Raw genomic sequence first — 14,656 nt, forward strand, 5'->3', positions numbered from 1 at the left:
AGAGAAAAAAATAGCAATAAAGAAAGAGTTTTGATCATATATAATCATTTAAATATTTGTTTGAGCATCTCCTATGCGCATGAAACTTAACCATCCCTTATTTTTTAACTTTTGTTTCTTACTAATTTTTTTTTTACTGTTTTTTTTACTGTTGAAATGTGACTATGCGTTAATCGAGCGTGCTTAAATTTAAGGATGGAGTTTTAGCATGCAATGCAAATTTCATGGAATTTAATTATCAAAAACAATTTTTTATTACCCAAACCCAATCTCAAAGAAGCTATTAGTGCAAAAAAAATTATATAAATTGGTGGAATTAAGTATAGGATTTTTAGTGTAATCACCATATTGAAAATTAGTTCAGGTAAGCTTTGATTCGGAGTCAATTTAATCTTTACAACACATAAATTAGTGCATGACCAAATTGTCAAATATCAAAGTGGTAGCCTGATATTAAGTCTTCTAAGCCATATTGAATGAAGAATCATATGGAACACATCAAATGGTTTAGCTGGTGGATTCAACACAAAATGTCTTTGAACTTTCAACACCCTCCTATGCAATTTCAAGTATTTGGCATGTGGAACACTTCTTAATATTGTCTTGATTTCACTTATCCTCTTTGATGGAATATGCAATGAAAATTTACTCCAATCAAGAACATCACTAAAGGGCAATTGATAGTTATCCGAAATAATCACAGGGACACATCCAGTGTTTATAGACTCCACAAGTCTAGGGCTAGCTACTTCATAGCCACTAGGACACAAGCAAAACTTGCTTTTTCCCATGAAGTTATAATAGTCAAGGTTTTTAGGAAGATATTCATACACTTGAACTTCTTTATCTTTTCCTTTCCAATGATCTAGTAATGTCTTTCTAATCATACCATGTTCCCCTCCAGCAAAGAAAGCAAGTATAGAACGATTATTGGGGTCTTGGCTTGGAATTGGTGAGCTCAACTTGTAACCTCGTAGGTTCATTTCAGGCATTGAGACATCTCTTTTAGGATCAAACCCTTCAGAAGTGTTGGCATTGCATAACACTCTTATTAAGTTCTTGAAAAGCTCTTTACCTGAACTCTCTCTTGAGATATCTGGTGCCTGCAACAAATTAATTACTATACATCATTAAAAAGTAAGGATCTAGCAATATAGTAGTAGCACATTAGTCTTTAAAGTGAGTAAATATTCAACATTTGGTGTATGGTGGCAATTGTTACCCAATCATGACAAGATACTAGCAAATGATCTGCTCCTTTGCTCCTATTCCAGTATGTATATTTGTGAGCTATGATGTTGGTATAATCAATGGTGACATTCATGAGTTGATCCCTAGAGTAGGTGGTGAGAGGATTGTATAGGTAGTGCACGATGTTTGTAACACTTAAGGGTAGCATAAAGACATGAGCCTCATCTGCAACAAATTAATTACTATACATCATTAAAAAGTAAGGATCTAGCAATATAGTAGTAGCACGTTAGTCTTTAAAGTGAGTAAATATTCAACATTTGGTGTATGGTGGCAATTGTTACCCAATCATGACAAGATACTAGCAAATGATCTGCTCCTTTGCTCCTATTCCAGTATGTATATTTGTGAGCTATGATGTTGGTATAATCAATGGTGACATTCATGAGTTGATCCCTAGAGTAGGTGGTGAGAGGATTGTATAGGTAGTGCACGATGTTTGTAACACTTAAGGGTAGCATAAAGACATGAGCCTCATCTGGATTGTGGGTCGAAAATGGACTCAATCTATTCTCAATTTCAGTCATGAAATGTCCCTCGATGCCGTAAATTGAACTCATGGGTCCATCATGGACTAATGGTGGTTCACCTTCTTTGTAAGTCCACACTTTGAATCTCTTCAACATCTCTTTGTGACTTCTGAAGAATTTTAGAACATGCTATGAAAGTTACATCCATGAAAAATATAAATAAATAAGTGGTACATGGTAATGACTTATGATATATGGTCCCATGTATAGGGACTACCAAAAAGGGACCTTCATAAGCGTGAAGAGTGAAGAATGGTGACTTTTTTTAATGTTCATCATAGCGAAATTTTTGGCACAAAATATTTATGATGAAGATTTTCAAGTGCAATGCCGGGACTAATAATCCACCGTGCACGGGAAGGCATCACTCAAAAGGAAGAAAAGATATTTTGAATCTTTTTTGAATAAAAAAAATACTTTTGATCAATTACATTTAATGAAAAAAGATGGTTAATATTTGCATAAAAAATGTGATAAAAAATGTTTATTTGACTCTTGGTCAATAAAGAAAAAGATAATTGAAACGTAACAAAATAACGTTACAATAGTATAAAAAACGTTCATCACATTACAATAAGAAACCTTATAATGTGAACGTTTTTATATACACTTCAAATTAAATCACACATCAATGACATTTTGCTATTTGATCTAAAATATATCCACAACACAAATATCCATATATGTTGAAGAAAATAATGATTGTAGTACTAGCTAGTAATACATACAAATACAATTTTGTTTGAGAAAAAAAGTAATTTCAAACTCTTATAATTGGTGTAGCTCTTTTAACTATTCCAACACCTATTTTAATTTCTCCAATATATGTAGCCACTATAAATTAAATTAAATTTACATCAACGTTTCATCAACAATAAAAAAAAGAGTATCAGACGCGACATGAATTTTTTTGAAATAAGAAATAGGTTAACAATAACAACGTATATCTTTTTTTGGTGAAACAATAAAAACATATATATGAAATTAATAATTTGATCAAGTTAATTAAAAGTGTATGTATGTATGTATGTATGTATGTATGTATGTATGTATGTATGTGTGTGTGTATGTATGTATGTATGTATGTATATATGTGTGTATGTGTTACTTAACTGATGAAAGGCAAAAGGATTTCTGTAAACACATCCTCTGGGGACAAAATCTTCTATCTCTGATGTGATTGTGAAGTTCCTTCTTTTTATCGCTCTTCGAATAGCTGCTCTTGCTTCACCCAACTCTTGTTCAATTCTCACTAAACTGTTTTTCCCCTTCTGTTGCACCATTCGTGCATATTGCATGCATATATAATTAATAACACAAATAATGAAACATATAATTCAGTAATAACATGCATAAAGATATAACATGTTATCATGATTCATGTCATGCATTCAATTCAATATTTATATAAAGAAAAAGGACATACTTTGACGATAGTATGATGGGATTTTATTTTGGTAGCACCATCAGATGATGACAAGGGAGGAGAAGCTTCCAGAGTTTTGAGATTGTTTGTTGGAGGTAAGTGGTTGATGGTAGGCAATAGAAGAACAAAGTCGTTTTGATAATAAATGAAGAAAATAATGATGAACAACGTTACGGGAAATACAAGCCATGAGTATTTCATTATCAAGGTTGCTGTCATGGCTATTTTGTTTCTGATTAGTTTGGTGATAGATAGTTCACTAGTATTTTTTTATTGGTTCACTAATATATTGGTCTCTCTTTCTCTCTCTTGGTTTGGCTTCTATGATGAGCTAGCTAAGCTATGTTAGTAGTACAAAGGAATTAGGGAATGGGAAGAGTGAGAGATGGCATGGGCATGGGGGATTGTTGAAATTAATACTCCTATATATATGCTAAGATATGAGAATATGACCAAACTATAACCCTTTAGAGAAGACAAGCTCACTTCTCATGGTTGGTTAAGAATAGTTGGTCAATGATTCATGAAACGTTTTTTGAATGAGATCATGGAGGAGGCACTTAATTATGTATTATTGTCTATATTATATATATTTGAAGTTTTTTTTTTTTTCAAATGTATGTATGAAAAATGTTTTTCTCACTTTATCATTTCCTTAACAAAAAAATATGGATACAAATCAATATCTTAATTCATATGTTAATGGATTATTGGTCAAATTAATATTTTCTTAATGTACTTTAATTGTTGCCTAATCAAAATATTTCTTATACGTTAATGGATTATTGACAAATCAAAACGGATCCATTTTTTTCTTCCTTAAAACGTTATAGGAAATTTTACCAAATTACTCCGTGAAATAGACTACATTCTCTATTTACCTTTATAAAATATAACACAAAAATGGTATTAAAAATTAAAATATTTATATACTAATTAATTTTTATATTTGCATGGTAAACTTGAATAATTTTTGAATTGAATTCTTCTCTATTTTAATGATTTCAATTATACATCATTTTGATTAGTTTACTATATAATATTTTTATGGATATCACCTCTTTTGGTAATTATTTTTATGGATATCACTCCACAAATATTACAAACAATAATTGTACTCTCCATCCAAAATTATACTGTAAGTTGTTTTGACCATTTTATATGTATTAAAAAATATAATTAATTTTGTATGAAAAATAGATATTATGAATTGTTTTACAAAATCATCCTTAATAAATTATATGATAAATTAAAGAATTGAAATAAAAGAAAGTAATAAATAGTTAACAAGGGTATAATTGAAAAAAGGGTTAATTAAGTTTTTAGTCCCTATAAATATTCACAGTTTTGTTTTTAGTCCCTACAAAATAAAATCACACTTTTTAGTCCCTTTGACATTTTCCTTAAGCATTTTAGGGACTAAAAATGCTAATGGAAAAATTTTATACGGACTAAAAATGCTGTTGGAAAATTTTATAGGGACTAAAAATGTTGATGAAAAATTTTATAGGGACCAAAAAGTGTGATTTTATTTTGTAGGGACTAAAAACAAAATTCTGAATATTTATAAGGACCATTTACTTAATTAACCCTTGAAAAAAATAGTATTAATGTTTTATTGGTATTGTAAAACAACTTGAAATTTATGATTTTTTTCTTTCTAAAATGACTTATAATTTGAGAGGCAAATATGTTACGGCATATGTATCACAAAACACACGAAGTATTACATTATTTTTAAAGCATTTGCGAAACTGACCGCAAGTTGTTAATTTTATTTTCTTAAAATAGAAACTAAATAAAGATTACAAAAACTTTGAGATCAATGGTAAATTGATAATCCTACATTTTTCACAATAGTAGTGATGGAGACTTGATCACGGGTCTCCGTGGACCTTATTCTTCGGTTAATTGCAATTTGAGCCTAGTGCTAGCATAATCATTACTTATAATGTGGAGACATTCAACTTTCAATCTCATTACCCACCAGTACTGAGCAGAAAACTGATACACCCAATACAAGATGTGCAAGGTGACCTAGAAAGATATAGGAGAGAAAACCCCAAACAAAACAAGCAACAAAGGGGAAAAATAGCCAAAATCTAATCAAGGCTTAAACAAAATCCAACCCACCAGAGGCCTGAAAACAGAACCAGCCTCCACGCCACAACAACTCTAAACCCACCCACACACTAACTCACCGACGGCGACAACACAAAAGCCAAACACGCTAGACTCCACACAACCACAGAACCGAAAACACCAGACCAAAAACACACCAACAGCATGCCCCTGCACCCTACCTCAAGCCGATCGCTCTGCAAACAACAATCCAAAACCAGTAGAGAAAAATACAAACTACCTTATGAAACACTCTCCCGGACACCACTCTATTCGAAAGTGAATGGTACAGGTTAATAATCTGAATGCCAACAAGGTTAATAATAATATGAACAATTTAACTACATAGCTACATGGCAACATAAAAACTAAGCTATTCAAACCACAGCATTTGCTACATAAGCTCTAATCTGAAGAATAAATGTGCAGTTTCCCTCTTACTAATATATAGCACATTTCTATAGTTTCATTAGAAAGAATGAAAGAATAAAAACCCAGGAGATGCCAACGGTGATCACTTCAGCACAGGAAGCTACCAGAACGATTTGAAGACATAACCATTCAAAACGGGAAAAAGTAAATGACCTTTTGACTTGCCATTTTGCAGGTCTCTTATAAATATTGCACAAGTGCAGAATTTTCCCCCTGTTCATAGATTAAAAAACTGTCAGTTAGTTATCAAGATCTATTGCACAGATATTATAAAAACAGTAGTCCAAAACAAAAATAGGGAACCATACCTCTCTAACTAGCATTTGTTAAATAATCTTATTTCGTAATTCCTCAAGTTTCTTTAGTATCTCTCCAGGGGTCCTGTCCAATTCATCAGCAATTTTTCTCTGCAAATCCATCGGCAATGTTGGGAATTGCTCACATAGGTCCCCATCAATCACATCCTACACAAATATGAAGGCCTCAGAATTGTCAAAAATTAAAGAAAATGATTAATCAACAATTTCACAGCAACTGAATCAAGACTTTCATTCAAATGAGGAAAAAGGGATGGGTTAATTGGAGGGGAGGGACATAATTAGACATTTAGTTTGGTTGAGAGAAGAGGGGAGATAAGCCTATCTTTGTTTGGTTCAGGAGGGCGAATTTCATCAAGGTGAGTGAAGATAATCCTTTTCATTTTGGATCATCGAGGAGAGGGGCTAGAGTTAAAGGAAAAAGATTAATTTACATGTCATGTCCTCGCAAATTTGTGTTGCATTTTATCAAATACATTTCAGTCTGATGCCATATAAAATCTAATGAACCATAGCTCTCCTCTAAATCCACCAATATTTGGAGGAGCAAGAATTGAATCAGAAGGATTTTGCTACGCTACCCTAAAACCAAAATCACAAAGGAAAGCAAACTAAAGTGAACAGACCGCTTTTATACACTCAAAAGCAACAATATCAGTATCAACCTATAACAGAGGGTTAATAAAAATCAATTTTTTTATTAGATTTCAACAAACAAGTTTAGGATTTGGTAGAGGTGAGACTATTAGGCAGCCATCCTATTCAAATAAAAAGCCTTCACTTTCACATTATAGATGACAGACTACATCATTGAAAAGGCATGAAAGAAATTTACATCTACAATCTACAATAATCTACAAAATAATGTGCAACTGACACAGTGTCGTCAAACCCAGATCACAGAAAATAGTGTTTTGTTTCAAATTATGGTATGCTACCGTGCTACAGTTCAGCAACAACGGCTATTTGAAAATACATTGTACTAAATAACAGATCACGGAACAATAATGATTTGTTCAAATTCTGCTATGCTAAAGTGTGCCGCTATTTAACAACGCTGAACTGACAGCAGTGCAAAAGGTATATAAGAAAACCAAAGTTTCAAATGTCAAAAATATTATCAAGCACGCATAGTATAGCTAAGATACAAGAATGGAACATGCACAACCTATTTTTATTAGATTAGAATCTAATCTAAGTAATTTCCAATTTACATTAGTTAAAATTACACTAAATGAATGAACAAATGACACATTTAGGTGTGTTAATGTTTTCATTAAAGGCAGAAGATAAAAAGCCTCACAGAACAAGGCAAGCAACCATTTGTAATAACTGAAAGAAAAAACAGCATAATATTAGTTTAGTATATACCTTAACAGGAAAATAGGCAGATCTATAAGCCATGTGGTCTCTTCCACACAACGGAGGATTGTCCTGTCTCATATGCATCTCCAAATGAGAAAAGAAATCAACATCATCTCGTGAAGTAAACGCGTGTAATGCGCCAACACTTCCCATAACTGTTCCATATACAATGCACTCTCCACCACCTGGTACAAGAGAAGCCTTTTGCAAGCTTGTGATCACATCCCCTACATGGAATTGTACAATTTCTTCAACCTTATTGGGAGCTCCATTCAGCTTTCCCTGCTCCCATTTGATCTTCCCACCAGTAGGATCTTCTTCTATCTCATCAGAAACGTCCTGTGGCAACCGTGCAAAAAAGATATTTCCAAACTTGTCTGCACCTGCCATGGTGTCAAAATCTATGTGGTATGACGCAGTAAGCCATCTTGGAACGGAATCATCAGCAAATATGTAAAGCTGGTTTTCATCCCGTCTATACTTGCAGTAATGGAAAGACTGGAGAGAATACACAAAACACAATTAGCTGAAGATTTTATTTTGTGAACAGAAATAGGAGAGTAGCAACACATTGAATCTGTGAACAAACATGTTGTCTGTTTGCAAAATTATGAAAATTTTAATTCCTTATAGAAGCCTTAGTCTAGTTTTCCAAAATAGTACTATAATTCCAACTGGAGCATTCTTAAGAAAAATATGTGATAACAAATGCCAACAGCAAAAGGCAGAAGCCATAACAAACAATAATTGTCAGAATGTCTAACTCAAATATCCAGATATTCAACAAATAAAGACAAAAATTGATAGAAACATACCTCTTGGATGTCACCTACATAAATTCGATCACGGTAGGCATGAATTGAGACAATGGAGCTGGGAAATGACTTATTCTCACATTTTCTTAACAATCGTCTTTTTCCCAAATCATATAGCCTGAGCACAGGTCCGATTCCTGCAAGTAATCTTCCTTGAAACTGACATAGAGCAAGAGGAACACCCTCAACCTGAGTTTTGTGGAGAAGTTCAAGTGACCTTCCATCATCTAGAAACCTATATATATGAATGAATCCAGCAGTTAAACTCCTTTTGGGTGTAAACTGCAGTCCCTGAGCTGTACCAACAGCTAAAAGGGTTCCGTATTCCTTGTCATGAAAATTTACAGTGCATATGCTGAATGCAGCCTCATTCTCCTGAAGCTCCAAAAGACAGGTCGTATTTCCTGTCCTTGGATCAAGAACTCTGATGCAAGATACCCACTTATCTGATTCAGATTTTGGATAACCATAATGCTCGTCAGAGAGGTAATCGTCGTTATCCTCATCCTCCCCACCATTATCCATTTGATCTTCACTTCCAATCCCATTTTCCCCAGCCTGAGCGGCCTCAAAACACTCTTTCCTTGCAGCTTCACGCTCTTCTGCTGTAAGTGCTCCTTGATCACTCTCAATCACCACCAGAAGTTTCCGTTTTGGTTGCAGCACAAATTTTCTTGGCGTGTATCTAAGAGGAATAACAGTCTGATTAAATGTTTCTCCTAACCTTTCAACGGTAAAAATCCTCAATGCCTCGCTAGCAACAGACACTATACCTTCCAAACATTGGTCAGATGAAAATGACGCGGCGTATTCAAGGGTTTCATATGAAAGGGGTGTTAAAAGGAAATGTCCTTGGTGAATATAACCAAGCCAAGGTCGACTTGACAGGCAAAGCATAGCACGCTTTCCTCTTACAATAATGGGAAACAGCTTTGGGGCTTTTAATCCTAAGAATCGGGAACGGGTATCAGAAAGAAGACCTGTGACCATATCCACCACAGTTCTAGACAAGACACCATTCTGCAAACCAGCATTCAGGAAAAGACTAGCAGGATGATCTGCACCATCCTCACCACCAACAGATGCTTGAACTTCAAGGAAAAGAAGAGATTCTGGAGCTGAAGAAAGACTTTGTATACCTAGAGTCTGCATACAATCATCGGGATCCAGCGATAAGATTCGGATCGTCTTGTCATATGAGCCAACTGCAAGAAAACGGGATCTTAGTCTGCCTTTAGGCACTGGAGCAATGTCCAAACAAGCAACATCTCCTGACATTTCATGCCTCTCCACCTCCATCAACTGACCAGTTACATCGACTTCAAAATATACAAGCTCCCCTCCGTTCAGCGCAATAACAACCTGAAGTCTATTGGACCCAACTTTTGCAATTGTCCTCTTTCCAGAAATTTGCCACTCATTAGTACGGCCATCCTCCCTAATATGCCTAATACCATTTGGATGAACCTGCATGAGAGAATCATCGCCTATCAAAGAAACAGCGAGGGAGGGAGCAGTATCCAGAAAACCACTGTCGCTGACTTCTTCAACAGTCTCACCAATAGAAAGCACAAGTGTGGCATTTGTGAAGGACACAACGATATATGCATCAAACTCATCCATAACATTTTTCTTCACGGTCCAAACAGCACTAGGTATACCAGGAAGCTTGGAAACCGCCATCTCACTAACTGCCAAACCAGTTCTCATGATCCTCGGAGATGACCGAGGACCGCGCCCACAAAGAGTAAAAATTTGGGGAGTCTCCTCTTCAAAGAGATTACTGACCTTCATATCCATGATAGGCATTAAACTCTCAACTGGGTCAATCCTAACAAGATTTTGAAGTCTCCTTGGCTGGAAAAACACAGGCTGAAAACCCTCTTCGGTTTCCATCAGATTCGCAGACGAAGCTCCCACATCATCATCACCCCCTACTCCCTTAAACTGATATAATGCATGATTCCCGAACTCGGAAGCTGCAAACAAGAACCCCGACTTGAGCACACAAATTGATACAGCAACAGCAATAGTATCAAAATACTTAATATTCAATTCAGAGACACGGTCACCACCACCGTCAGTCAAAGTTACCTTAAAGATATCACCATACTCAGTCTGCAAAAGGAAGAAAACTTTAAACTCCTCCGGTTTCAAATTCTTCGTTTTATGCATAGCAGCCGAAACAATGAGAACGCCACGCTCAGCAGGCAAATCAGCACGTCTCGGAATCACAGCCCTAACATCCGGATGACCCTGATTCTTATAAATAACAAAATTTTCAGCACAAACAAGCACCCCACTTGGGCCATCAGCACCACCAGGAACAGTCACAAGCATATTAGCACCATTATCAACCTGATCAGACCACTTCCTAGAAACATGATTAAGACCCAAATCAAGTTCATAAAAAATCAAATGCTTCTGAGCTTGAGAAGCAGCCACCCCAGTAGCATCCTGATCAGCATCAGAATAATCCAATTCAATAGCAGCAAATATAGGATTTTCAAAACCACAATCAACAGAACAAATTGAAAAAACAATAGTATGAGATTTATTAGCTTCTAAAGGCGAAGAAATAGTTAACCTAGCTAAGCTATCTCTGTTCAAAACATAAACAAGCTTCTGTTTTTCACAAGCAGCAATCATAACAGCTCTACCTTTAGGATCAATTGCAAGATACTGACCAGGCACAATTCTCCGGCAACCAGATTTCCCAAACGTTTCTTGGTGAATTTTATCGAAAACGTTTTTCTGTTTGTTGTAATCGAGGATTACAATTCTGCCGGAGTCGGAACCGACAATGATGAAGTCTTTCTGAGCTCCGGTAAGACGGAACTGAGACAAGGAGCGAATGGTGCCGAAAACATCGACGGAGAGGATTGTTTGAATGCGGCCAAATTTGTCAGGGCGAAGAAGTTCGAGAGCCTTGCCTCTAGCAACGACGATTTCTTGGGTTTTGCCGTCGTCGCCGGAGAAGTTACCGTTGATTGCACAGACAATGCCGGTGGGTCGTTGCAGAGTGAGATTGTAGAGATACATTGCTATGGCAAAGCGATGAACAGAAGGGTTTAGGGTTTTAACGTTGTGGAATCGATTTCGATTTTTTGGTACTAATGAGTGAAGGTGTATAAGCTTGGATTGACTCTTATATTTATAGGCTATGCTTGCTCTCTATTTGAGGATTATTATAAAAGGTTCTATTTTTTAATTCAATCTGAATAAATATTAATTTAAATAATAAAACTAATTAAAAATCTATTGTTTTTTTTTTTTTGACAAAATCTATTGTTTTATTTGATTTACTAGTTTAGAGACCCGGCGTTGCCCGGGTTAGATATTAAATAAGTTTTATAAGTTTGTGTGCACGAATACGCGTGTCGGTATATTAGATTGAATTTATTTAAATTTACAATTATAATAATATCATAAAAATAAATATTTCAAAAAAAAATTAAAAATAAATATAAATGATGAGATGAATGTCCAACGCAAGAATAAAAAGTGTAACAAAATCAATAATGAATTAGTCCAAGTGATAATAGTTTTGGGTCCTTTAAACATGGACTATTACTTTCCCACCCTATTGCCTTCTCCCGCGCCCGTAAAATTTCTAAAAATGCCCTTGTGCATTCCGGATTTTAAAATTTGGATTCATGTTTACTATTTCGGATTTTATAATACGGACAATTCTTATGTATAATCGGCCATCGACTCTCTCACATTTCAATAGTTTTGAGTTTTCCTTTTAAAAACAACAAAAACTAAGTAAAAAATGCTAAAAATCTGTCAAATAAAATCATAAAAATATAAAAAATAGTAGCAAAAAATTCTAAAAATCAAATAAAACTAATGGAAATTTTTTCGGATTTTTTCGAGAATATGAAAAATTAATAAAAATGAAAAATGAGTCTAAACGATGGAATTTTGGATTTTGAGGGGCCGAGTCCCGTAAGAAGTCCCTTCTATGGGAGTCATGGTCCTTGAATTTTTTCTCGATTTTAGAGATATTTATGTTAAATAAAATAGAAAAAATAATAAAAATATTGAGAATGAATGTGGAAGTGACATGTGGCATAAAAAACCTTACTTTATATATATACTATTGATTGATTGATTGATGTGTAGTTTGTTGAGATAAAAAATACCGAGTGCATAAGATCAAAAGTTTGTTGAGATATTTATGTTAAATAAAATAGAAAAAATAATAAAAATATTGAAATATTGAGAATGAATGTGGAAGTGACATGTGGCATAAAAAACCTTACTTTATATATATACTATTGATTGATATTGATTGATTGATTGATTGAGATAAAAAATACCGAGTGCATAAGATCAAAAGTTTGTTGAGATATTTATGTTAAATAAAATAGAAAAAATAATAAAAATATTGAGAATGAATGTGGAAGTGACATGTGGCATAAAAAACCTTACTTTATATATATACTATTGATTGATTGATTGATTGATGTGTAGTTTGTTGAGATAAAAAATGCGAGTGCATAAGATCAAAAGTTTGTTGAGATATTTATGTTAAATAAAATAGAAAAAATAATAAAAATATTGAGAATGAATGTGGAAGTGACACGTGACATAAAAAACCTTACTTTATATATATACTATTGATTGATTGATTGATTGATGTGTAGTTTGTTGAGATAAAAAATACCGAGTGCATAAAATCAAAAGTTTGTTGAGATATTTATGTTAAATAAAATAGAAAAAATAATAAAAATATTGAGAATGAATGTGGAAGTGACATGTGGCATAAAAAACCTTACTTTATATATATACTATTGATATTAATTTTAGTGATTCTTTAATTCGCCACATGGCAATTCATTAATTTCGACTTTTTTTTAACCGCACTAACTTAAGGACCTAGATTTTGTGAAGAAAAAAAAAACATAAGGACCTACTAACGAATCTTTATATAATACAAAAGGATACTTCTATGAGTATAAGTACACGTGGCGCCTCATTTTGCTTTTAGCATTTAATGCTCCTCAAACAAATTATTTAAAGTATTTTTGATTTACACATTAAAATTACATGAATGTTGTTCAAATTCTGTTAGTTTTAACCGAAAAATTTGCCACATCAAATTCTATTAGTTTTAACCGAAAATTTTGGGAACCAGATGGTAATGAATTTTTTTATAATAAACATTGTGTTCTTATTGTGACTAATAAAGTAAAAATTCTATTGACAATTGTAATCAACTTTACAAATTGTTGTTTTGTTATTAGAAAATTTTAGTATTTATAAAAATTTTAAATTAATTTGAACATGTTAATTGAAATTTTTATTTTTAGTTGGAACTTAATACTTTGTTTTACTAAAAATCTAAGAAAAAAATTAGAATGCAACGTCTTTGTAATCTAAATAATACTATGTGATTCACGTCATTTGAACAAATTATTTCAGTGATGTATACTTTTATTTGTCGATATTATTTTGTTGAACCAATCGTATTTCTTAAATTTTAAATGGTCGGCAAATCACGTCATCGTTATTGGCAATATGTATTTTATTGCCTTAAGCGCTAAGGACGCGTTGAAAAAAAAAACAAAAAATTATTTAGAATTCATTGATATGTTTAATTCGCGTTTTATTTGCCTTAAGTGCTATGGAAATTCTATGCCTGAAATGGTATTTCCACAACCGAATTGTAGGGATGGCATAGACAAAAAACAAAAACAAAAATTAGAATTCATTGTTTTGTTTTTTTAAGGAAAATAGTTAGCATTAGAATTCATGAATATGCTTAATTCACGTGTTATTTGCCTTAAATGATAAGAAAGTCTTTTTTTTTTTTGAGGTAGAGAATAATGCTATTTCAATAACGATCCATTGCATTATCGATGACAGAAATAATTTTTTGATCCGTCAAGATTTCCATAACGATCCATTGCATGATTGGGAGAGAATAATGCTTAAAAAATAAATATTTCCATAATGATTTTTTTTAAAGGACTTCCATAATGATATTACTTTAATCGTATTTGGTCAACAAAGTTTTTTTTTTGGTACAATTTGGTCAACAAAGTTAAATGCAATTCCTTCAAAAAAAGAAAAACGTTAAATGCAATTAATTCACAATTTTTTTTTTAGGGAAAATTAATTCACATTGTTTAAAAGTTAGAAAAACCTATAGCAAAATAAACATTACTAGCATGGAAACCCGTGCCAAGCACGGGCTAGAATTCCGTCAAACTTAAGAGATAATATTGCGATGTAGCAAAAGTCAATTAAAGTTCAACATTAGATGAATGAGTACAGGTTGGACATCAAAAGAGTGAAAATCTCATACTTAAGCCTTAAATTTTTGGATGAAAATGTAGTCTCATTTTCACCGTGTGGTTGCCCTTTCTCCGCCGAGTTGATCCACATTAT

The 14,656-nt window shown here is 33.4% G+C and overlaps 2 protein-coding genes across 4 annotated transcripts; both read right to left on the reverse strand.

The window, feature by feature from the left end:
• Nucleotides 1-328: 328 nt before the first annotated feature.
• On the reverse strand, nt 329-3,765 carry LOC146902303 (putative glycosyltransferase At5g20260). Its single transcript, XM_085732945.1, has 4 exons — nt 3,208-3,765; nt 2,895-3,052; nt 1,536-1,890; nt 329-1,103 (listed from the first exon to the last, which is right to left on the reverse strand). The coding sequence occupies exons 1-4, from the start codon at nt 3,424-3,426 to the stop codon at nt 435-437; spliced, it is 1,401 nt and encodes a 466-aa protein (XP_085589071.1). The 5' UTR covers nt 3,427-3,765; the 3' UTR covers nt 329-434.
• Nucleotides 3,766-5,625: 1,860 nt separating this feature from the next.
• Nucleotides 5,626-11,385, reverse strand: LOC146902304 (spliceosome-associated protein 130 A-like). Of its 3 annotated transcripts, none has more exons than XM_085732944.1 (5): nt 10,918-11,385; nt 8,258-10,631; nt 7,449-7,940; nt 6,069-6,224; nt 5,626-5,973 (listed from the first exon to the last, which is right to left on the reverse strand). In XM_085732944.1, exons 2-4 carry the CDS (start codon nt 10,595-10,597, stop codon nt 6,087-6,089), a joined length of 2,970 nt encoding a protein of 989 aa, XP_085589070.1. In that variant the 5' UTR covers nt 10,598-10,631; nt 10,918-11,385; the 3' UTR covers nt 5,626-5,973; nt 6,069-6,086. The 3 variants fall into 3 exon arrangements, with proteins under 3 accessions (XP_085589070.1, XP_085589069.1, XP_085589068.1); XM_085732943.1 differs by having other exon boundaries at nt 8,258-10,714; XM_085732942.1 differs by having other exon boundaries at nt 8,258-11,385.
• Between the last annotated feature and the right edge of the window lie 3,271 nt (nt 11,386-14,656).

The sequence above is a fragment of the Medicago sativa genome, chromosome 8, assembly GCF_051527215.1.
Source record: "Medicago sativa cultivar Bolivia chromosome 8, Bolivia_mono, whole genome shotgun sequence".
In the NCBI taxonomy this organism is placed as follows: domain Eukaryota; kingdom Viridiplantae; phylum Streptophyta; class Magnoliopsida; order Fabales; family Fabaceae; genus Medicago; species Medicago sativa.